The sequence below is a fragment of the Callionymus lyra genome, chromosome 5 (assembly GCF_982586985.1).
Source record: "Callionymus lyra chromosome 5, fCalLyr1.hap1.1, whole genome shotgun sequence".
Classification (NCBI taxonomy): Eukaryota; Metazoa; Chordata; class Actinopteri; order Syngnathiformes; family Callionymidae; genus Callionymus; species Callionymus lyra.
This window is the reverse complement of record NC_141822.1, coordinates 2,395,813-2,415,588: the sequence shown is the minus strand read 5'-3', so window position 1 is coordinate 2,415,588 and position 19,776 is coordinate 2,395,813. Positions and strand designations below refer to the sequence as shown.

The 19,776-nt window shown below is 32.9% G+C and overlaps 2 protein-coding genes across 4 annotated transcripts; both read right to left on the bottom strand.

Annotated features, from left to right (window-relative positions):
* Positions 1-203: 203 nt before the first annotated feature.
* naif1 (nuclear apoptosis inducing factor 1) lies at positions 204-11,596 on the bottom strand. Of its 2 annotated transcripts, none has more exons than XM_087790457.1 (3): positions 9,250-11,596; positions 4,774-4,824; positions 204-2,013 (listed from the first exon to the last, which is right to left on the bottom strand). In XM_087790457.1, the coding sequence occupies exons 1-3, from the start codon at positions 9,638-9,640 to the stop codon at positions 1,415-1,417; spliced, it is 1,041 nt and encodes a 346-aa protein (XP_087646583.1). In that variant the 5' UTR covers positions 9,641-11,596; the 3' UTR covers positions 204-1,414. The 2 variants fall into 2 exon arrangements, with proteins under 2 accessions (XP_087646583.1, XP_087646582.1); XM_087790456.1 differs by having other exon boundaries at positions 4,774-4,831; positions 9,251-11,596.
* Positions 11,597-11,698: 102 nt separating this feature from the next.
* Positions 11,699-19,749, bottom strand: pomk (protein O-mannose kinase). Of its 2 annotated transcripts, XM_087790459.1 has the most exons (4): positions 19,731-19,749; positions 19,476-19,525; positions 18,122-18,398; positions 11,699-12,768 (listed from the first exon to the last, which is right to left on the bottom strand). In XM_087790459.1, exons 3-4 carry the CDS (start codon positions 18,383-18,385, stop codon positions 12,007-12,009), a joined length of 1,026 nt encoding a protein of 341 aa, XP_087646585.1. In that variant the 5' UTR covers positions 18,386-18,398; positions 19,476-19,525; positions 19,731-19,749; the 3' UTR covers positions 11,699-12,006. The 2 variants fall into 2 exon arrangements, with proteins under 2 accessions (XP_087646585.1, XP_087646584.1); XM_087790458.1 differs by lacking the exon at positions 19,731-19,749 and having other exon boundaries at positions 19,476-19,563.
* Between the last annotated feature and the right edge of the window lie 27 nt (positions 19,750-19,776).

Genomic DNA, 19,776 nt, shown 5'->3' with positions numbered 1-19,776 from the left:
TTATAACCTCAAATAAATCATATTATATTGTTCATTGATTGGTTGATTTAAAACGCTTTAATATCGCGTCACACACACAGTCATAAAAGTATCACCTGGTGTGTGTGTTGTGTTCGAAAGTTGCTGCTTTTGTGGGTCGTTCCCCACTGACAACTGAACGATATAAAAGGTTTATAGAAAATATATCAAATCTTCTGCAGCAGTTGTTACCATCATGATGCGTTTATTGAGCCTTTAAGAACTTTGTAAAAAACACACTTTCAAAGAAAACTGGAGTGAAGACGTTTTAAAAAAAACATTTTAAAGTAAGTAAAACATGATCGTGTGTCAATCAATGTCAACTCAAATATCATGAAAAAGTCAAGAGAAAAGTCAGTGTAAGTGAAGCTAAACTTGTAACTTTATTACCGTGTAAAAAATATATAATTTTCTCTCAACAGTCGGTCACAGCAGAAGATTCAGAGTCTGGTTCTCCTCGAGGATTCTGCCTCTTAAAAGAAGGTTCTTCCTCACAAATGTCTTTGTGATTGTAGGTTTTTTCTCTTTTGTAATAAAGTGTATTTTAAACAGTCGTCAGATTTGATTCTTTAAATCAAGTCAGTGAGTTATTGCTACGGTGGCCCAGAAGTGCAAAACCAAACGGTAAAGTAAAAATAAACATACAAACAGCAAATAAAATAAAACAAAAATAAAATCTGTGTTTTACGTTGAAGACTCACTTCGATCTTTTCTTATTTAATGCTTTGAAATCGATTCAAAACCAACAAGCGTGCGGACACTGACCCCTCGTGGTCGATGATGAGTATCACACCTTCAGTCACCAGTGAGTAGTTTTCACGAGTATTTCCTTTGAAAGTCCGTCGATGAAATACACGAAAACACTCGCCAGGTCGAGGTGTGTGTGTGTGTGTGTGTGTGTGTGTGTGTGTGTAACATCTCAGCGAAGGCAACTCTGAGTCTCTGTTGTAAACACAAGTTGATCAAAATCATCAGAAAATTGAATTATTATTATTTAAGAATTCAAATGTTGAAACTTTGATTTTTAATTGAAGCTATTTTTCCTTCAGGGATCAATAAAGTATCGATCTATCATATTGTGATTCCGATCATTGGTAGTATTTTACATTCAATATATTAAAAGTTGTTACAATAGAGTCTCCAGACTAAACCAACAGAACAACGTTCAGTCGATCACGTGACGACGTAGAAGCTCATGATCAGTAGCTCTGAGCTCTGTTGGTTTAGTCTGGAGACTCTATTATAACAACTTTTTATACTGAATAAAAACATGTATTTTGTAATAATATCAAACTTTAAATGACATTTGAGAAAAACCCTTAAATAAACAGTCGATGTATAAACGATATAAAACCAACGCTTCAACAAAGGAGTATTGTGTTCAACATGGTGCGGACTATAGTGTGTCGTCCGTGTTGTGAGCGTCCGAGGGCGTCTTCGCTCGCATCATCGTCTCCGTCTCGGCGGCGTCCGTCATCAGCGCCGCGACCGAGCCGCCGCCGCCGCTCACCGCGTCCGTCATCAGCGCCGCGACCGAGCCGCCGCCGCCGCTCACCGCGTCCGTCCCGCTCTGCAGGAACTTGCGCAGGTCCCTGAGGGCCGGCCTCAGCATCTGCACCAGGGCCAGCAGGGCGGCCTGCGTGCCCTCCAGCGCCTGAGCCTGTCTCTCCTGAGCGAAGGCCTGCGCCTCCTGCGAGCGTCGCATCAGCTGCAGCAGCTCGTTCTGACCCTCCAGGTGCTGCGCGATCTGACGCACGTGCACGTTGGTGACGCGCTGCTCCTGCAGCAGCCGCGCAGAGTTCAGGGCGATGCGACTCTTCAGCTCCTGAGGCTTGGCCTGACCCTGAGGGGGAGGAGGAGACGAGGCCGAGGCCAGGACCTCCACCGGAGCCTCCACCACCGCCGCCGACACCACCACCGCCGGCGCCGCCTCGCCCACCGTGGTCGTGCAGTACTCCACCACGCTGCCGTCCTCCAGAGTGTGGTACGTGTCCGCTGTTGATGACATCATTGTTTATTTAATATCAGCTGTTGATGACATCATTGTTTATTTAATATCAGCTGTTGATGACATCATTGTTTATCTAATATCAGCTGTTGATGACATCATTGTTTATCTAATATCAGCTGTTGATGACATCATTGTTTATCTAATATCCGCTGTTGATGACATCATTCTCATCTAATATCAGCTGTTGATGACATCATTGTTTATCTAATATCAGCTGTTGATGACATCATTGTTTATTTAATATCAGCTGTTGATGACATCATTGTTTATTTAATATCAGCTGTTGATGACATCATTGTTTATCTAATATCCGCTGTTGATGACATCATTGTTTATCTAATATCAGCTGTTGATGACATCATTGTTTATCTAATATCAGCTGTTGATGACATCATTGTTTATCTAATATCCGCTGTTGATGACATCATTGTTTATTTAATATCAGCTGTTGATGACATCATTGTTTATCTAATATCCGCTGTTGATGACATCATTGTTTATCTAATATCAGCTGTTGATGACATCATTGTTTATTTAATATCAGCTGTTGATGACATCATTGTTTATTTAATATCAGCTGTAGATGACATCATTGTTTATTTAATATCAGCTGTTCATGACATCATTGTTTATTTAATATCAGCTGTTGATGACATCATTGTTTATTTAATACCAGCTGTTGATGACATCATCGTTTGTTTAATAATAGCTGTTGATGACATCATTGTTTATTTAATATCAGCTGTTGATGACATCATTGTTTATTTAATATCAGCTGTAGATGACATTATTATTAGTTTATTTAATGTCAGCTGTTGATGACATTATTATTATTAGTTCATTTAATATCAGCTGTTGATGACATTATTATTAGTTTATTTAATATCAGCTGTTGATGACATTATTATTATTAGTTCATTTAATATCAGCTGTTGATGACATTATTATTCGTTTATTTAATGTCAGCTGTTGATGACATTATTATTGTTTATTTAATATCAGCTGTTGATGACATCACTGTTTATTTAATATCAGCTGTTGACATTATTATTAGTTTAATTAATATCAGCTGTTGATGACATTTTTATTAGTTTATTTAATATCAGCTGTTGATGACATTATTATTAGTTAATTTAATATCAGCTGTTGATGACATTATTATTGTTTATTTAATATCAGCTGTTGATGACATTATTATTAGTTCATTTAATATCAGCTGTTGATGACATTATTATTAGTTTATTTAATATCAGCTGTTGATGACATTATTATTGTTTATTTAATATCAGCTGTTGATGACATCACTGTTTATTTAATATCAGCTGTTGACATTATTATTAGTTTAATTAATATCAGCTGTTAATGACATTATTATTAGTTTATTTAATATCAGCTGTTGATGACATTTTTATTAGTTTATTTAATATCAGCTGTTGATGACATTATTATTAGTTTATTTAATATCAGCTGTTAATGACATTATTATTAGTTTATTTAATATCAGCTGTTGATGACATTATTATTAGTTTATTTAATATTAGCTGTTAATGACATTATTATTAGTTTATTTAATATCAGCTGTTAATGACATAATTATTAGTTTATTTAATATCAGCTGTTGATGACATCATTGTTTAATTAATATCAGCTGTTGATGACATCATCATTTGTTTAATAATAGCTGTTGATGACATCATTGTTTATTTAATATCAGCTGTTGATGACATCATTGTTTATTAAATATCAGCTGTAGATGACATTATTATTAGTTTATTTAATATCAGCTGTTGATGACATTATTTGTTTATTTAATATCAGCTGTTGATGACATCATTGTTTATTTAATATCAGCTGTTGATGACATCATTGTTTATCTAATATCAGCTGTTGATGACATCATTGTTTATTTAATATCAGCTGTTGATGACATCATTGTTTATTTAATGTCAGCTGTTGATGACATTATTATTAGTTTATTTCATATTAGCTGTTAATGACATTATCATTAGTTTATTTAATATAAGCTGTTGATGACATTATTATTAGTCTATTTAATATAAGCTGTTAATGACATTATTATTAGTCTATTTAATATCAGCTGTTAATGACATTATTATTAGTTTATTTAATATCAGCTGTTAATGACATTATTAGTTTATTTAATAGCAGCTGTTAATGACATTATTATTAGTTTATTTAATATCAGCTGTTAATGACATTATTATTAGTTTATTTAATATCAGCTGTTGATGACATCACTGTTTATTTAATATCAGCTGTTAATGACATTATTATTAGTTTATTTAATAGCAGCTGTTAATGACATAATTATTAGTTTATTTAATATCAGCTGTTAATGACATAATTATTAGTTTATTTAATATCAGCTGTTAATGACATTATTATTAGTTTATTTAATATCAGCTGTTAATGACATTATTATTAGTTTATTTAATATCAGCTGTTAATGACATAATTATTTGTTTATTTAATATCAGCTGTTAATGACATTATCATTTGTTTATTTAATATTAGCTGAATGAATGTATTTAATTAAAATTCATAAATATTGTATTTTTGAATTGTTGGAATTAAAACTTCAAACTATATGTTTGTAATTAAGCATTTTTAAACATTCAAATAAAACCTTTCAATAAAGAAACATAACTTTAATGATTGTAAATATAATATATAATAATATATATATAACAAAACCATGTTTAATTCCCTCGACAGACACTCACCCGTCAGAGACTTGGTTTCGTCACAAACAGAGACCGGTCCAGTCGTCAGAGCTGAAACACAAGTGTCAATCAAAACAGCATCAGTTCAGCAACCGAGGAGGAAAAGAAAGTTTCATCTTCACTTTTTAAACATGTTTCTGTTCTGCTGCACAGTTGTGTTTGTCGTCGTAAGAAAAGACAATTGAAGTTTGTTACGGTAACTATTCATCTCCAGCAAAGAGTTTAAATTTTAATTTCAAAGTTTAATTTCTTGTATCAAACTGTGTAATTTTACAAAAACAGAAAACATTTAATAATATTGAACCGACGAAAGAATTATGTTTTAAATGTATGTTTTAAATAAAGAATAGAAGTTTAATACAGAATCACATCTTGTTGTAAAAACAAAACATTAATTATTTTATAGAAAATGATTTTTTTTATTTTATTATAATACGAGTCAATTATTACACATTAAACCGTTATTCGTTACACAAGTTGTTTACATTTCTTAAATCAAACATTTAATATTATCGAACCGATGATAGAGTTATATTTTAAATAAGTTTAATCTTGTAAACAATAGAAGTTTAATAAAGATCACATCTGGTCGTAAAAAAAACACATTAATTTTCTTATAAAAATGATTTTTAAATTCAAATATGAGTGAATTATTAATCAATAAACTGCACAGTTGTGTTCGTCGTCGTAAGAAAATAAAAGTTTTTCTCCAGCAAAGAAAAAGAAGTTTAGTTGAATAAACTGTTGTTGTGTTTGTCGTCATAAGAGATGAGTTTGTTCATTTGTGTGTTTTTAAAATGCTTTTGTTCATCTAATCCAAGTTTAATTTAACTGACATTTTAGAAAAACAGAAAACATTCAATATTATTGAACTGATGAAAGAAATATGTAAATGTATGTTTTAAATAAGAATAAAAAAAGAAAATAATTTTTAATACAGAATCATATCTTGTTGTTTATAAAAAGATTATTCAAAAAATATATATATATAATACGTGAACAATTGTGATTGTAATGTGAACAATTTTTTTAAAGTTCTACCTAAACTAAAACATCTCATATTATTGAACCGATTATTATAAATTATAATACGAGTCAATAATTACACATTAAACCGTTATTTGTTACACAAGTTACACATTTGTTTACATTTCTTAAATCAAACATTTAATATTATCGAACTGATGATAGAGTTATATTTTAAATGACTTTAATCTTGTAAAGAAGAGAAGTTTAATACAGAATCACATCTGGTCGTAAACATTAATTCTCTTATAGAAAATGTTTTTTTTTTTATATTATTATAATACGAGTGAATTATTACACATTAAACCGTTATTTGTTACACAAGTTAGACTTTAGACATTTGCTTACTTGTTTCTTAAATCAAACGTTAAATATTATCGAACTGATGATAGAGTTATATTTTAAATGACTTTAATCTTGTAAAGAAGAGAAGTTTAATAAAGATCACATCTGGTCGTAAACAAAAAACACATTAATTCTCTTATAGAAAACGTTTTTTTTTTAATATTATTATAATACGAGTGAATTATTACACATTAAACCGTTATTTGTTACACAAGTTAGACTTTAGACATTTGTTTACTTGTTTCTTAAATCAAACGTTAAATATTATCGAACTGATGATAGAATTATATTTTAAATGACTTTAATCTTGTAAAGAAGAGAAGTTTAATAAAGATCACATCTGGTCATAAACAAAAAACACATTAATTCTCTTATAGAAAATGTTTTTTTTTTATATTATTATAATACGAGTGAATTATTACACATTAAACCGTTATTTGTTACACATTTGTTTACATTTCTTAAATCAAACATTTAATATTATCGAACTGATGATAGAGTTATATTTTAAATGACTTTAATCTTGTAAAGAAGAGAAGTTTAATACAGAATCACATCTGGTCGTAAACAAAAAACACATTAATTCTCTTATAGAAAACGTTTTTTTTTTAATATTATTATAATACGAGTGAATTATTACACATTAAACCGTTATTTGTTACACAAGTTAGACTTTAGACATTTGTTTACTTGTTTCTTAAATCAAACGTTAAATATTATCGAACTGATGATAGAATTATATTTTAAATGACTTTAATCTTGTAAAGAAGAGAAGTTTAATAAAGATCACATCTGGTCGTAAACAAAAAACACATTAATTCTCTTATAGAAAACGTTTTTTTTTTATATTATTATAATACGAGTGAATTATTACACATTAAACCGTTATTTGTTACACATTTGTTTACATTTCTTAAATCAAACATTTAATATTATCGAACTGATGATAGAGTTATATTTTAAATGACTTTAATCTTGTAAAGAAGAGAAGTTTAATACAGAATCACATCTGGTCGTAAACATTAATTCTCTTATAGAAAATGTTTTTTTTTCATATTATTATAATACGAGTGAATTATTACACATTAAACCGTTATTTGTTACACAAGTTAGACTTTAGACATTTGTTTACTTGTTTCTTAAATCAAACGTTAAATATTATCGAACTGATGATAGAGTTATATTTTAAATGACTTTAATCTTGTAAAGAAGAGAAGTTTAATAAAGATCACATCTGGTCATAAACAAAAAACACATTAATTCTCTTATAGAAAATGTTTTTTTTTATATTATTATAATACGAGTGAATTATTACACATTAAACCGTTATTTGTTACACATTTGTTTACATTTCTTAAATCAAACATTTAATATTATCGAACTGATGATAGAGTTATATTTTAAATGACTTTAATCTTGTAAAGAAGAGAAGTTTAATACAGAATCACATCTGGTCGTAAACAAAAAACACATTAATTCTCTTATAGAAAATGTTTTTTTTTAAATATTATTATAATACGAGTGAATTATTACACATTAAACCGTTATTTGTTACACAAGTTAGACTTTAGACATTTGTTTACTTGTTTCTTAAATCAAACGTTAAATATTATCGAACTGATGATAGAATTATATTTTAAATGACTTTAATCTTGTAAAGAAGAGAAGTTTAATAAAGATCACATCTGGTCGTAAACAAAAAACACATTAATTCTCTTATAGAAAACGTTTTTTTTTTATATTATTATAATACGAGTGAATTATTACACATTAAACCGTTATTTGTTACACATTTGTTTACATTTCTTAAATCAAACATTTAATATTATCGAACTGATGATAGAGTTATATTTTAAATGACTTTAATCTTGTAAAGAAGAGAAGTTTAATACAGAATCACATCTGGTCGTAAACATTAATTCTCTTATAGAAAATGTTTTTTTTTCATATTATTATAATACGAGTGAATTATTACACATTAAACCGTTATTTGTTACACAAGTTAGACTTTAGACATTTGTTTACTTGTTTCTTAAATCAAACATTTAATATTATCGAACTGATGATAGAGTTATATTTTAAATGACTTTAATCTTGTAAAGAAGAGAAGTTTAATACAGAATCACATCTGGTCGTAAACATTAATTCTCTTATAGAAAATGTTTTTTTTTCATATTATTATAATACGAGTGAATTATTACACATTAAACCGTTATTTGTTACACAAGTTAGACTTTAGACATTTGTTTACTTGTTTCTTAAATCAAACGTTAAATATTATCGAACTGATGATAGAGTTATATTTTAAATGACTTTAATCTTGTAAAGAAGAGAAGTTTAATACAGAATCACATCTGGTCGTAAACAAAAAACACATTAATTCTCTTATAGAAAATGTTTTTTTTTTATATTATTATAATACGAGTTAATTATTACACATTAAACCGTTATTTGTTACACATTTGTTTACATTTCTTAAATCAAACATTTAATATTATCGAACTGATGATAGAGTTATATTTTAAATGACTTTAATCTTGTAAAGAAGAGAAGTTTAATAAAGATCACATCTGGTCGTAAACAAAAAACACATTAATTCTCTTATAGAAAATGTTTGTTTTTTTTCATATTATTATAATACGAGTGAATTATTACACATTAAACCGTTATTTGTTACACAAGTTAGACTTTAGACATTTGTTTACTTGTTTCTTAAATCAAACGTTAAATATTATCGAACTGATGATAGAGTTATATTTTAAATGACTTTAATCTTGTAAAGAAGAGAAGTTTAATAAAGATCACATCTGGTCATAAACAAAAAACACATTAATTCTCTTATAGAAAATGTTTTTTTTTTATATTATTATAATACGAGTGAATTATTACACATTAAACCGTTATTTGTTACACAAGTTAGACTTTAGACATTTGTTTACTTGTTTCTTAAATCAAACATTAAATATGATGAAATGTTGCACTAAATGAATTAAATCCTGGTGATAATAAAACAATAATAACGGAGTCACTACGTGTTTAAACACTGTCGTGTTTGCAGAAACCTTGACGTGTGGTCGTGTGGTGATGACGTCACGTGAGCCTCACCGTCGCTGAGGCCGCTGACCTCGGTGACCTCGCTGACCTCGGTGACCTCGCCCAGCAGGTTACACACGCGCTGCTGGCTCGCGCTCAGGATCACCGGCACCGAGTCCCCGCACGCGCCCTCGACGGCGGCGCGCGCCTGCGCCACCTTGCGCCGCACCTCCGTCTTCAGGTCAGACCACTTCTTCTTGACCTCGGGCAGCTCGCGCGCACAGGTGCTCACCTGGTTGACCTTGCGCAGGATGTCCGTCCACGCGCCGTTCTTGGCCACGTGCGTGACGCCCGCGTTGAAGTGCGTGACGAGCGTGTGCTTCTGGCGCTCGAGCTCCTCCACGATGATCTCCACCTCGCGCTCCGAGAAGTTCATCTTCCTCTTCTTGGACGCGGACGCCATCGCCTCACCTGACGCCGCGCGCGCGCGTGACGGCGCGTCTTCTACGCAAGAACGCTGCAGGTAAACGTGCGCAACGTAATGGCTTCCAGAATCGCTGCTGCTTCTTCGCTCACGACAATGGCGTTAGAAGGAGCCGGAAGCCCCGCCCTCTGGCGTCTCATTGGCCGAGCGGCGAGCGTGCTGGCGAGATGCTGTGATACCATTGGCCGGCTCGAATGCCGATCAGACGATGAAAGCCACACAAACTATGCTGTTTAAACGTACATTTCCGTCTCTTTAAACGCGCTTTAAACAAGTTTCTCAAACAAAAACATGAAAATGGAGAGGATTTGATTTCAAACACTGTTTCAGAGAATTAAAATATTTAACCACGACGTTGTTTACATTTCGAGGATAACCCGTTTGTTCTTATGATGTCAGGATATTTAACTCTTTACTTTAAATATTCTTCTCGTGTGTTTTTTATGTTTTGTTTTTATTTTATTTGATTTTATTCTGTTAATAGTGTTAATTTTCTAATATTGTAAATAATCTGTATATTTTTAAGATCGTTTTATTTTATTTTATTATCTCTTTTATTATTTCTTTTTTTTCCTTGCACTTTATTTTCATTGTGCTGTTGTAAAAGTGTGTTTCCCCTGGGGATGAATAAACGTATTCTATTCTAATACTGTATATAAAAACAAACTGGTTATGTTATTGTATTCAGTTGTTTTATGAGATTATTCTTGACAATAAACATATCAAATGCTCTTTAAGAAAAGATCACATATTCAACGAAGGGTAAAGTCATGGATGACATGACAGTAGTTTCTTACAAGACATTCTTCATATGTTGTACCTGAGGATCATTTACCTGCTGTCGTTTTAGAATATCATCCAATAGTTTCAACTGATAAAAGTAAATACTTTTCTGACAATATATACTTGTGCCTCAATGTGGTCGTGGAGCAGTTTTTTTGTGAGAGTCCAGGTACATTTTATCTTGTTCGTTCTCGTCTGTTACTGCTTCAAACCTGGGATTTATGGAATAAAGAACATTCAAATTCCAATTTCACTGGTTTCTACTCCCGCTCACGTGGACCAAGGGTCGGGATTGTTTTCAGAGTAACTTTTTGAGTGAACGACAGAAACGTATGACGGTCGGGACGAGAGACAACTTTTCTTCGACGCTTAAAAACATCCAAATCCCTTCAAACTGCTCGTCTGTCACATCTTTTAATCTTTAATCTTAAAAACTTAAAGTCTATATTTTGAGATGGTTTGCAGCAGAAGGACGTGTTCGCAGGTTTGTTCGTGTCATGTTCAAGATGATGTTCTTCACGAGAAACAAACTTTAAATATAGACGTGTTTAAGTAAAGGTTCCGATCAGTTCTTCTCACGTGGAGCTTCAATACGTTACAGTCGAGCAGTTCGAAGGGGTTTACATGTTGTTAAGACAACAGTCGCTACATTAAAATGAACAAACATGTGTGTCTCTAAAAAGAACAGATCACTGTGAAGATCATCAACATAAGTCGACATGATTTTTAAATTCAAATATGAGTCGATTGTTAATCATTAAACTGCACAGTTGTCGTAAGAACAGAGTTTGTTACTGAAGTTTAAAAATGTTTTTGTTTTTATCTCCAGCAAAGAAAACAAAGTTTTATTTCTTTTATCAAACTGTATCATTTTAGAAAAACAGAAAACATTTAATATTATTGAACTGATGATAGAATTAGGTTTTAAAAAAGTTTAATCTTGTAAAGAATAGAAGTTTAATACAGAATCATATCTGGTCGTAAAAAAACATATTCATTGTCTAATAAAAAATGTTAAAAAAGAATAAATAAATACGAGTGAATTATTACACATTAAACTGTTATTTCTGCTGCACAGTTGTGTTTGTTTGTTGTAAAAAAAAAGATAGAAAACTGAAGTTTGTTACAGTAAATATTAAAAAAAATGTTTTTGTTTATCTCTGGTGAAAGTAAATAATTTAATTCTGGACATTTCAGAAAACAATGAATCTTATTAAATAATAATCACAATATTTAGGAGAGAATCTCAGCTGGTCATTTAAAAAAAAAACATTCATTTGTGTTTATTTACTTTTCTAAACTCAACCACGAGTCCATTATTAAACAATAAACTGTTGTTGTGTTTGTCGTCGTAAGAAAAGAGAGTTTGTTACTTTGAAAAATGTTTCTGTTCATCTCCAGGTTTCATTTAACTGTGAAGTTGATGAAGTGACGTCAGGTTTGTAAGTGTAAACACCTGGACACACCTGGACACACCTGGACACACCTGGACCCACCTGGACACACCTGGACACACCTGGACACACCTGGACACACCTGGACACACCTGCAGTCACGTGACTCTACAGCATGTCTCTGGCGCCAGTGTTGTCTCTGCTCATGCTGCCGAACACACCCTCGTACACACTCAGCACCTGCCGGGCCGACGGCCTCCGTCCGGGTTCTCGCCGCTTACAGTCCTTGTGGATCTGGAACAGATGGAAGTGGACGATGTCTCCTCCGGGTACTCGTCCCATCAGGAACCGCGTCACGTCCGGAATCTTCCACACGTCCGTCATCTCGTCGTATCCCGGCATCAGCGGGTCGGAGAAGGTCCGGTGGTCGTTGTGGAACGGCCAGAGCTGCTCCGGCGCCACGAAGTCCCCCGTCAGCTCCCTGTGGCCGCACTTCACCCCCGGACCGGACCGCTCCACCTCGGGCAGGGCGTCCAGGTCGTTGACCAGCAGGTGGAGGTCGCTGGTCAGCAGGAACTGAGAGAGGGTCTTCTCCAAAGTGTTGGAGTCGCACATGACCCGCCGACCCGCCGGACTCTCGTGGAGGAAGCGCAGGATGGACACGTAGTCCACGGCGAGCGCCAGTCGGGTCTGCCAGGTGTCGAGGTGCCGCTCCCGGGACAGAACCGGCTCCAGGTTGAGGAGCGAGCCGTGAGGGTGGTACTCCGTCACCAGGGCGTGGTCCGCGGGACAGAAGCCCAGCAGCTGCACCACCCACGGACCCTGCAGACGCTGCAGCATGGACGCGCCGTGAAGAAAGTCTTCCAGGTACTGTTCGGAGGAGAGTCGAGACAGCGCCACCTTCTGGCTCTTCCACTCGGCCAGGTACACCTGCAGCGACACAAGTTCAGCTCCGGAAACCAAAAACACTTGAGTGTTTGAAGGAACAGAAGTCTAGACACTTGTTTATGTTTGATAATAGAAGTTCTTCACAGTCATTACAATATTGAATGATTGAATTTAACATTTCAAATGTTGAAACTTTAAATCATTTAAAAAAAAAGAATGTTTTTGGTGAATCATTTTTGGTCAAAAATGTTGAATTATTTTTAATATATTTCTTGACATAACTAGTTTGGTATTATAATTCCAATAATGAAATAATAAAGGTTTTTAATTCAATATTTATTTTAATTCATAGTCTTTTAAATTCCATATATAAATGTTGGTATAATGGAGTCTCCAGACAAAACTAACAGAGCCCAGAGCTACTGGATCAAATTTCAGCCAATCATGCGATGACGTGCAGCACAAGTCGTAGTTGGTTTGATCTGGTGACTCCGTTATAACAACATTTATATTGAATTTAAAAGACTAAAATTAAAAACGTTAACTTTTCAAAAACATGTTTTATTAATGGAATTACAACGTGTAATTTACCTGAAAAATCATTTATTGTGAAAATATAAAATATTTTCAATTAAATTAGTAAAAAAAATAAATAAATTCAACCTTTCAATAAACTGTATATCTATTATTCCAGAAAATTATCAGATGCTTAAAAAACCAAAACTTTTAAATAAGAAATTCTAGATCTATTCTAGATCTATAGATCATCTGATCTATAGATCTAGAATAGATCTATAGATCATCTGATCTAGATTCCCACACTGAACAGATGAATTCAAAAGAACTATAAAACCATGATCTAGATTCACACACTGAACAGATAAATTCAAAAGAATTAAAAAACCATGATCTAGAGTCACACACTGAACAGATGAATTCAAAAGAACTATAAAAGCATGATCTAGATTCACACACTGAACAGATAAATTCAAAAGAACTAAAAAACCATGATCTAGATTCACACACTGAACAGATGAAATCAAAAGAACTATAAAACCATGATCTAGATTCCCACACTGAACAGATGAATTCAAAAGAACTATAAAACCATGATCTAGATTCACACACTGAACAGATGAATTCAAAAGAACTATAAAACCATGATCTAGATTCACACACTGAACAGATGAATTCAAAAGAACTATACAACCATGATCTAGATTCACACACTGAACAGATGAATTCAAAAGAACTATAAAACCATGATCTAGATTCACAGACTGAAACAGATGAATTCAAAAGAACTATAAAACCATGATCTAGATTCACACACTGAACAGATAAATTCAAAAGAATTAAAAAACCATGATCTAGAGTCACACACTGAACAGATGAATTCAAAAGAACTATAAAACCATGATCTAGATTCACACACTGAACAGATAAATTCAAAAGAACTAAAAAACCATGATCTAGATTCACACACTGAACAGATGAAATCAAAAGAACTATAAAACCATGATCTAGATTCCCACACTGAACAGATGAATTCAAAAGAACTATAAAACCATGATCTAGATTCCCACACTGAACAGATGAATTCAAAAGAACTATAAAACCATGATCTAGATTCACACACTGAACAGATGAATTCAAAAGAACTATACAACCATGATCTAGATTCACACACTGAACAGATGAATTCAAAAGAACTATAAAACCATGATCTAGATTCACAGACTGAAACAGATGAATTCAAAAGAACTATAAAACCATGATCTAGATTCCCACACTGAACAGATGAATTCAAAAGAACTATACAACCATGATCTAGATTCACACACTGAACAGATGAATTCAAAAGAACTATAAAACCATGATCTAGATTCACACACTTAACAGATTAATTCAAAAGAACTATAAAACCATGATCTAGATTCACACACTGAACAGATAAATTCAAAAGAACTAAAAAACCATGATCTAGATTCACACACTGAACAGATGAAATCAAAAGAACTATAAAACCATGATCTAGATCCACACACTGAACAGATAAATTCAAAAGAACTAAAAAACCATGATCTAGAGTCACACACTGAACAGATGAATTCAAAAGAACTATAAAACCATGATCTAGATTCACACACTTAACAGATGAATTCAAAAGAACTATAAAACCATGATCTAGATTCACACACTGAACAGATAAATTCAAAAGAACTAAAAAACCATGATCTAGATTCACACACTGAACAGATGAAATCAAAAGAACTATAAAACCATGATCTAGATTCACACACTGAACAGATGAATTCAAAAGAACTATAAAACCATGATCTAGATTGACACATTGAACAGATGAATTCAAAAGAACTATAAAACCATGATCTAGATTCACACACTGAACAGATGAAATCCAAAGAACTATAAAACCATGATCTAGATTCACACGATGAACAGATGAATTCAAAAGAACAATAAAACCATGATCTAGATTCACACGATGAACAGATGAATTCAAAAGAACTATAAAACCATGATCTAGATTCACACACGGAACAGATGAATTCAAAAGAACTATAAAACCATGATCTAGATACACACACGGAACAGATGAATTCAAAAGAACTATAAAACCATGATCTAGATTCACACAATGAACAGATGAATTAAAATAAGTATAAAATATAGATTGACACACTGAACAGATGAATTCAAAAGAACTATAAAACCATGATCTAGATTCACACACGGAACAGATGAATTCAAAATAACTATAAAACCATGATCTAGATTCACACAATGAACAGATGAATTAAAATAAGTATAAAATATAGATTGACACACTGAACAGATGAATTCAAAAGAACTATAAAACCATGATCTAGATTCACACACTGAACAGATGAATTCAAAAGAACTATAAAACCATGATCTAGATTCACAGACTGAAACAGATGAATTCAAGAGAACTATAAAACCATGATCTAGATTCACACACTGAACAGATGAATTCAAAAGAACTATAAAAACATGATCTAGATTCACACACTGAACAGATGAATTCAAAAGAACTATAAAAACATGATCTAGATTCACACACTGAACAGACGAATTCAAAAGAACTACAAAACCATGATCTAGATTCACACACTGAACAGATGAATTCAAAAGAACTATAAAACCATGATCTAGATTGACACACTAAACAGATTAATCCAAAATAACTATAAAACCATGATCTAGATTCACACACTTAACAGATGAATTCAAAAGAACTATAAAACCATGATCTAGATTGACACACTAAACAGATTAATCCAAAATAACTATAAAACCATGATCTAGATTCACACACTGAACAGATTAATCCAAAATAACTATAAAACCATGATCTATATTCACCCACTGAACAGATGAATTCAAGAGAACTATAAAACCATGATCTAGATTCACACACTTAACAGATGAATTCAAAAGAACTATAAAACCATGATCTATATTCAAACACTTAACAGATGAATTCAAAAGAACTATAAAACCATGATCTAGATTCACAGACTGAAACAGATGAATTCAAGAGAACTATAAAACCATGATCTAGATTCACACACTGAACAGATGAATTCAAAAGAACTATAAAACCATGATCTAGATTCACACACTGAACAGATGAATTCAAGAGAACTATAAAACCATGATCTAGATTCACACACTGAACAGATGAATTCAAAAGAACTATAAAACCATGATCTAGATTCACACAATGAACAGATGAATTAAAATAAGTATAAAATATAGATTGACACACTGAACAGATGAATTCAAAAGAACTATAAAACCATGATCTAGATTCACACACGGAACAGATGAATTCAAAAGAACTATAAAACCATGATCTAGATTCACACAATGAACAGATGAATTAAAATAAGTATAAAATATAGATTGACACACTGAACAGATGAATTCAAAAGAACTATAAAACCATGATCTAGATTCACACACGGAACAGATGAATTCAAAAGAACTATAAAACCATGATCTAGATTCACACAATGAACAGATGAATTAAAATAAGTATAAAATATAGATTGACACACTGAACAGATGAATTCAAAAGAACTATAAAACCATGATCTAGATTCACACACGGAACAGATGAATTCAAAATAACTATAAAACCATGATCTAGATTCACATAATGAACAGATGAATTCAAAAGAACTATAAAACCATGATCTAGATTCACAGACTGAAACAGATGAATTCAAGAGAACTATAAAACCATGATCTAGATTCACACACTGAACAGATGAATTCAAAAGAACTATAAAAACATGATCTAGATTCACACACTGAACAGATGAATTCAAAAGAACTATAAAAACATGATCTAGATTCACACACTGAACAGACGAATTCAAAAGAACTACAAAACCATGATCTAGATTCACACACTGAACAGATGAATTCAAAAGAACTATAAAACCATGATCTAGATTGACACACTAAACAGATTAATCCAAAATAACTATAAAACCATGATCTAGATTCACACACTTAACAGATGAATTCAAAAGAACTATAAAACCATGATCTAGATTGACACACTAAACAGATTAATCCAAAATAACTATAAAACCATGATCTAGATTCACACACTGAACAGATTAATCCAAAATAACTATAAAACCATGATCTATATTCACCCACTGAACAGATGAATTCAAGAGAACTATAAAACCATGATCTAGATTCACACACTTAACAGATGAATTCAAAAGAACTATAAATCCATGATCTAGATTCACACACTGAACAGATAAATTCAAAAGAACTAAAAAACCATGATCTAGATTCACACACTGAACAGATGAAATCAAAAGAACTATAAAACCATGATCTAGATTCACACACTGAACAGATGAATTCAAAATAACTATAAAACCATGATCTAGATTGACACACTGAACAGATGACTTCAAAATAACTATAAAACCATGATCTAGATTCACACACTGAACAGATGAAATCCAAAGAACTATAAAACCATGATCTAGATTCACACGATGAACAGATGAATTCAAAAGAACAATAAAACCATGATCTAGATTCACACACTGAACAGATAAATTCAAAAGAACTAAAAAACCATGATCTAGATTCACACACTGAACAGATGAAATCAAAAGAACTATAAAACCATGATCTAGATTCACACACTGAACAGATAAATTCAAAAGAACTAAAAAACCATGATCTAGAGTCACACACTGAACAGATGAATTCAAAAGAACTATAAAACCATGATCTAGATTCACACACTGAACAGATGAATTCAAAAGAACTATAAAACCATGATCTAGATCCACACTGAACAGAACCACACCTTCTTAACGACTCCCTCCCCGACCAGCTTCAGCGGGTGCACGTCAGCATCGATCTCCTCGCAGCGCAGCCACGCAGTGCAGTTCTTCATGGTGGTCATCCTGAAGTGTCGAGGAGGACAACCCGAGTGCGAGCCCACCCACTGCTCTCTGGCCTGGACCATGGAGTCCAGGTACAAGTAGATGAACACGTTGCACAGCAGCAGAGCGGCGAGGCAGACCACGACCACTGGAACCAAGTGGCTGATGCTGCTGCTCCGACCCATAATGCACTGCAACCTTAAACACAGAGAAAAATATATACAACGAGAGCCTCAAGTGTGTCAGTCGCACCATCATCACACCACACACACAATTATATATATTTACACATTTAATTATACATATTTATTCTGTTTCATGATGATAAACGTTTGTCATTGCGGGTAAAACTGGGTTTTTCTTATCACTTGAATCTCGCTAAGAATTGTGCAAACGTCATTCAAAAGGAGGAAATAAACTTCCGTCTTTCTAATTTAAAACCTGTCTTTTAATTCTTCATCGTCACAGTAAAACTCTGTACTGTTCCTTAAAATCCATGTTTGTTAACCATTTAATATTTGTTTTGGTTGATTATTTTTGCAAAATATTTATGGAATTAAAACTAACTGAGATTACGATATTCCTCCAGTTAATAGGATTCAGATAATTTAAAACGTTTACGATAAACCAACAGTTTTAAATCAGTGACTATCATAGATCTCTTAGAAGATGTTCGATACTATCATAACATCATAAGGATTCATGTAGAAATCTGCGACATGGATCATTAAAACATCATATTTATGTCATTGTCGATGATGGCAGGTTTATGATGGAATAAATCAATATTTATCCAAAGATACGATCATAATAAATTCATATTTCAATCATTATATCGTCAATGACTGGTTCGTGACGTCACACATGAGGTAAACATCAACGTTTAAAAAAGCGTTTTTGCCAAACAAGTGATAAAACTTAAAACTTAAAGCTCGTCATTGTATGAAACTAGGAAGCCTCGTATATTAGATTCAATAAAACGACCTCGTGTATCTTCAAGGTTTACAAACAATAAGGTATTAAAGTGTGTTTGTTTACGAGCAGTAATATGTCAGTTTGTTGTTGTGCTTATTTACGTTTACCCTGTGAAGACCAGGACAGTTCAAGAGGAAGTTGATCTCAAAATAAACAGAAATAAACTGTTCTAAACGTGAGTTTATAGACAATATAAAAGGGACAACAAACGCCTTTTCTCATTCAGCGATACTACGTCATCCAACACCGAGCCCTGACGTCACATCTCAACGCTACACTATTGTTCCACGTTTGTGTTACCTGGACGTCTCTGGTCACGTGACGACAGGAATCATCGCCACACATCACGTCTCCAAACAGACATGTTGTGACTCGAACAATACTTCCGGGAAGAACCTGCTGTTTCCTGTCGCCCTAATAATAAAAGCCCCGTCACAATTAAACAATTGAATTTACCCCATTTGAGCGGTAAAGACGCCACGTCGTCGTGACAATGAATCTCAAACGTATATTAAACAAACGTAGCGCCAAAAACAACGCGAATGAACGCATCACCTGCGTGTGAGCGACGTTGACTCGCCGAGCCTTTACTTTGAAAGGG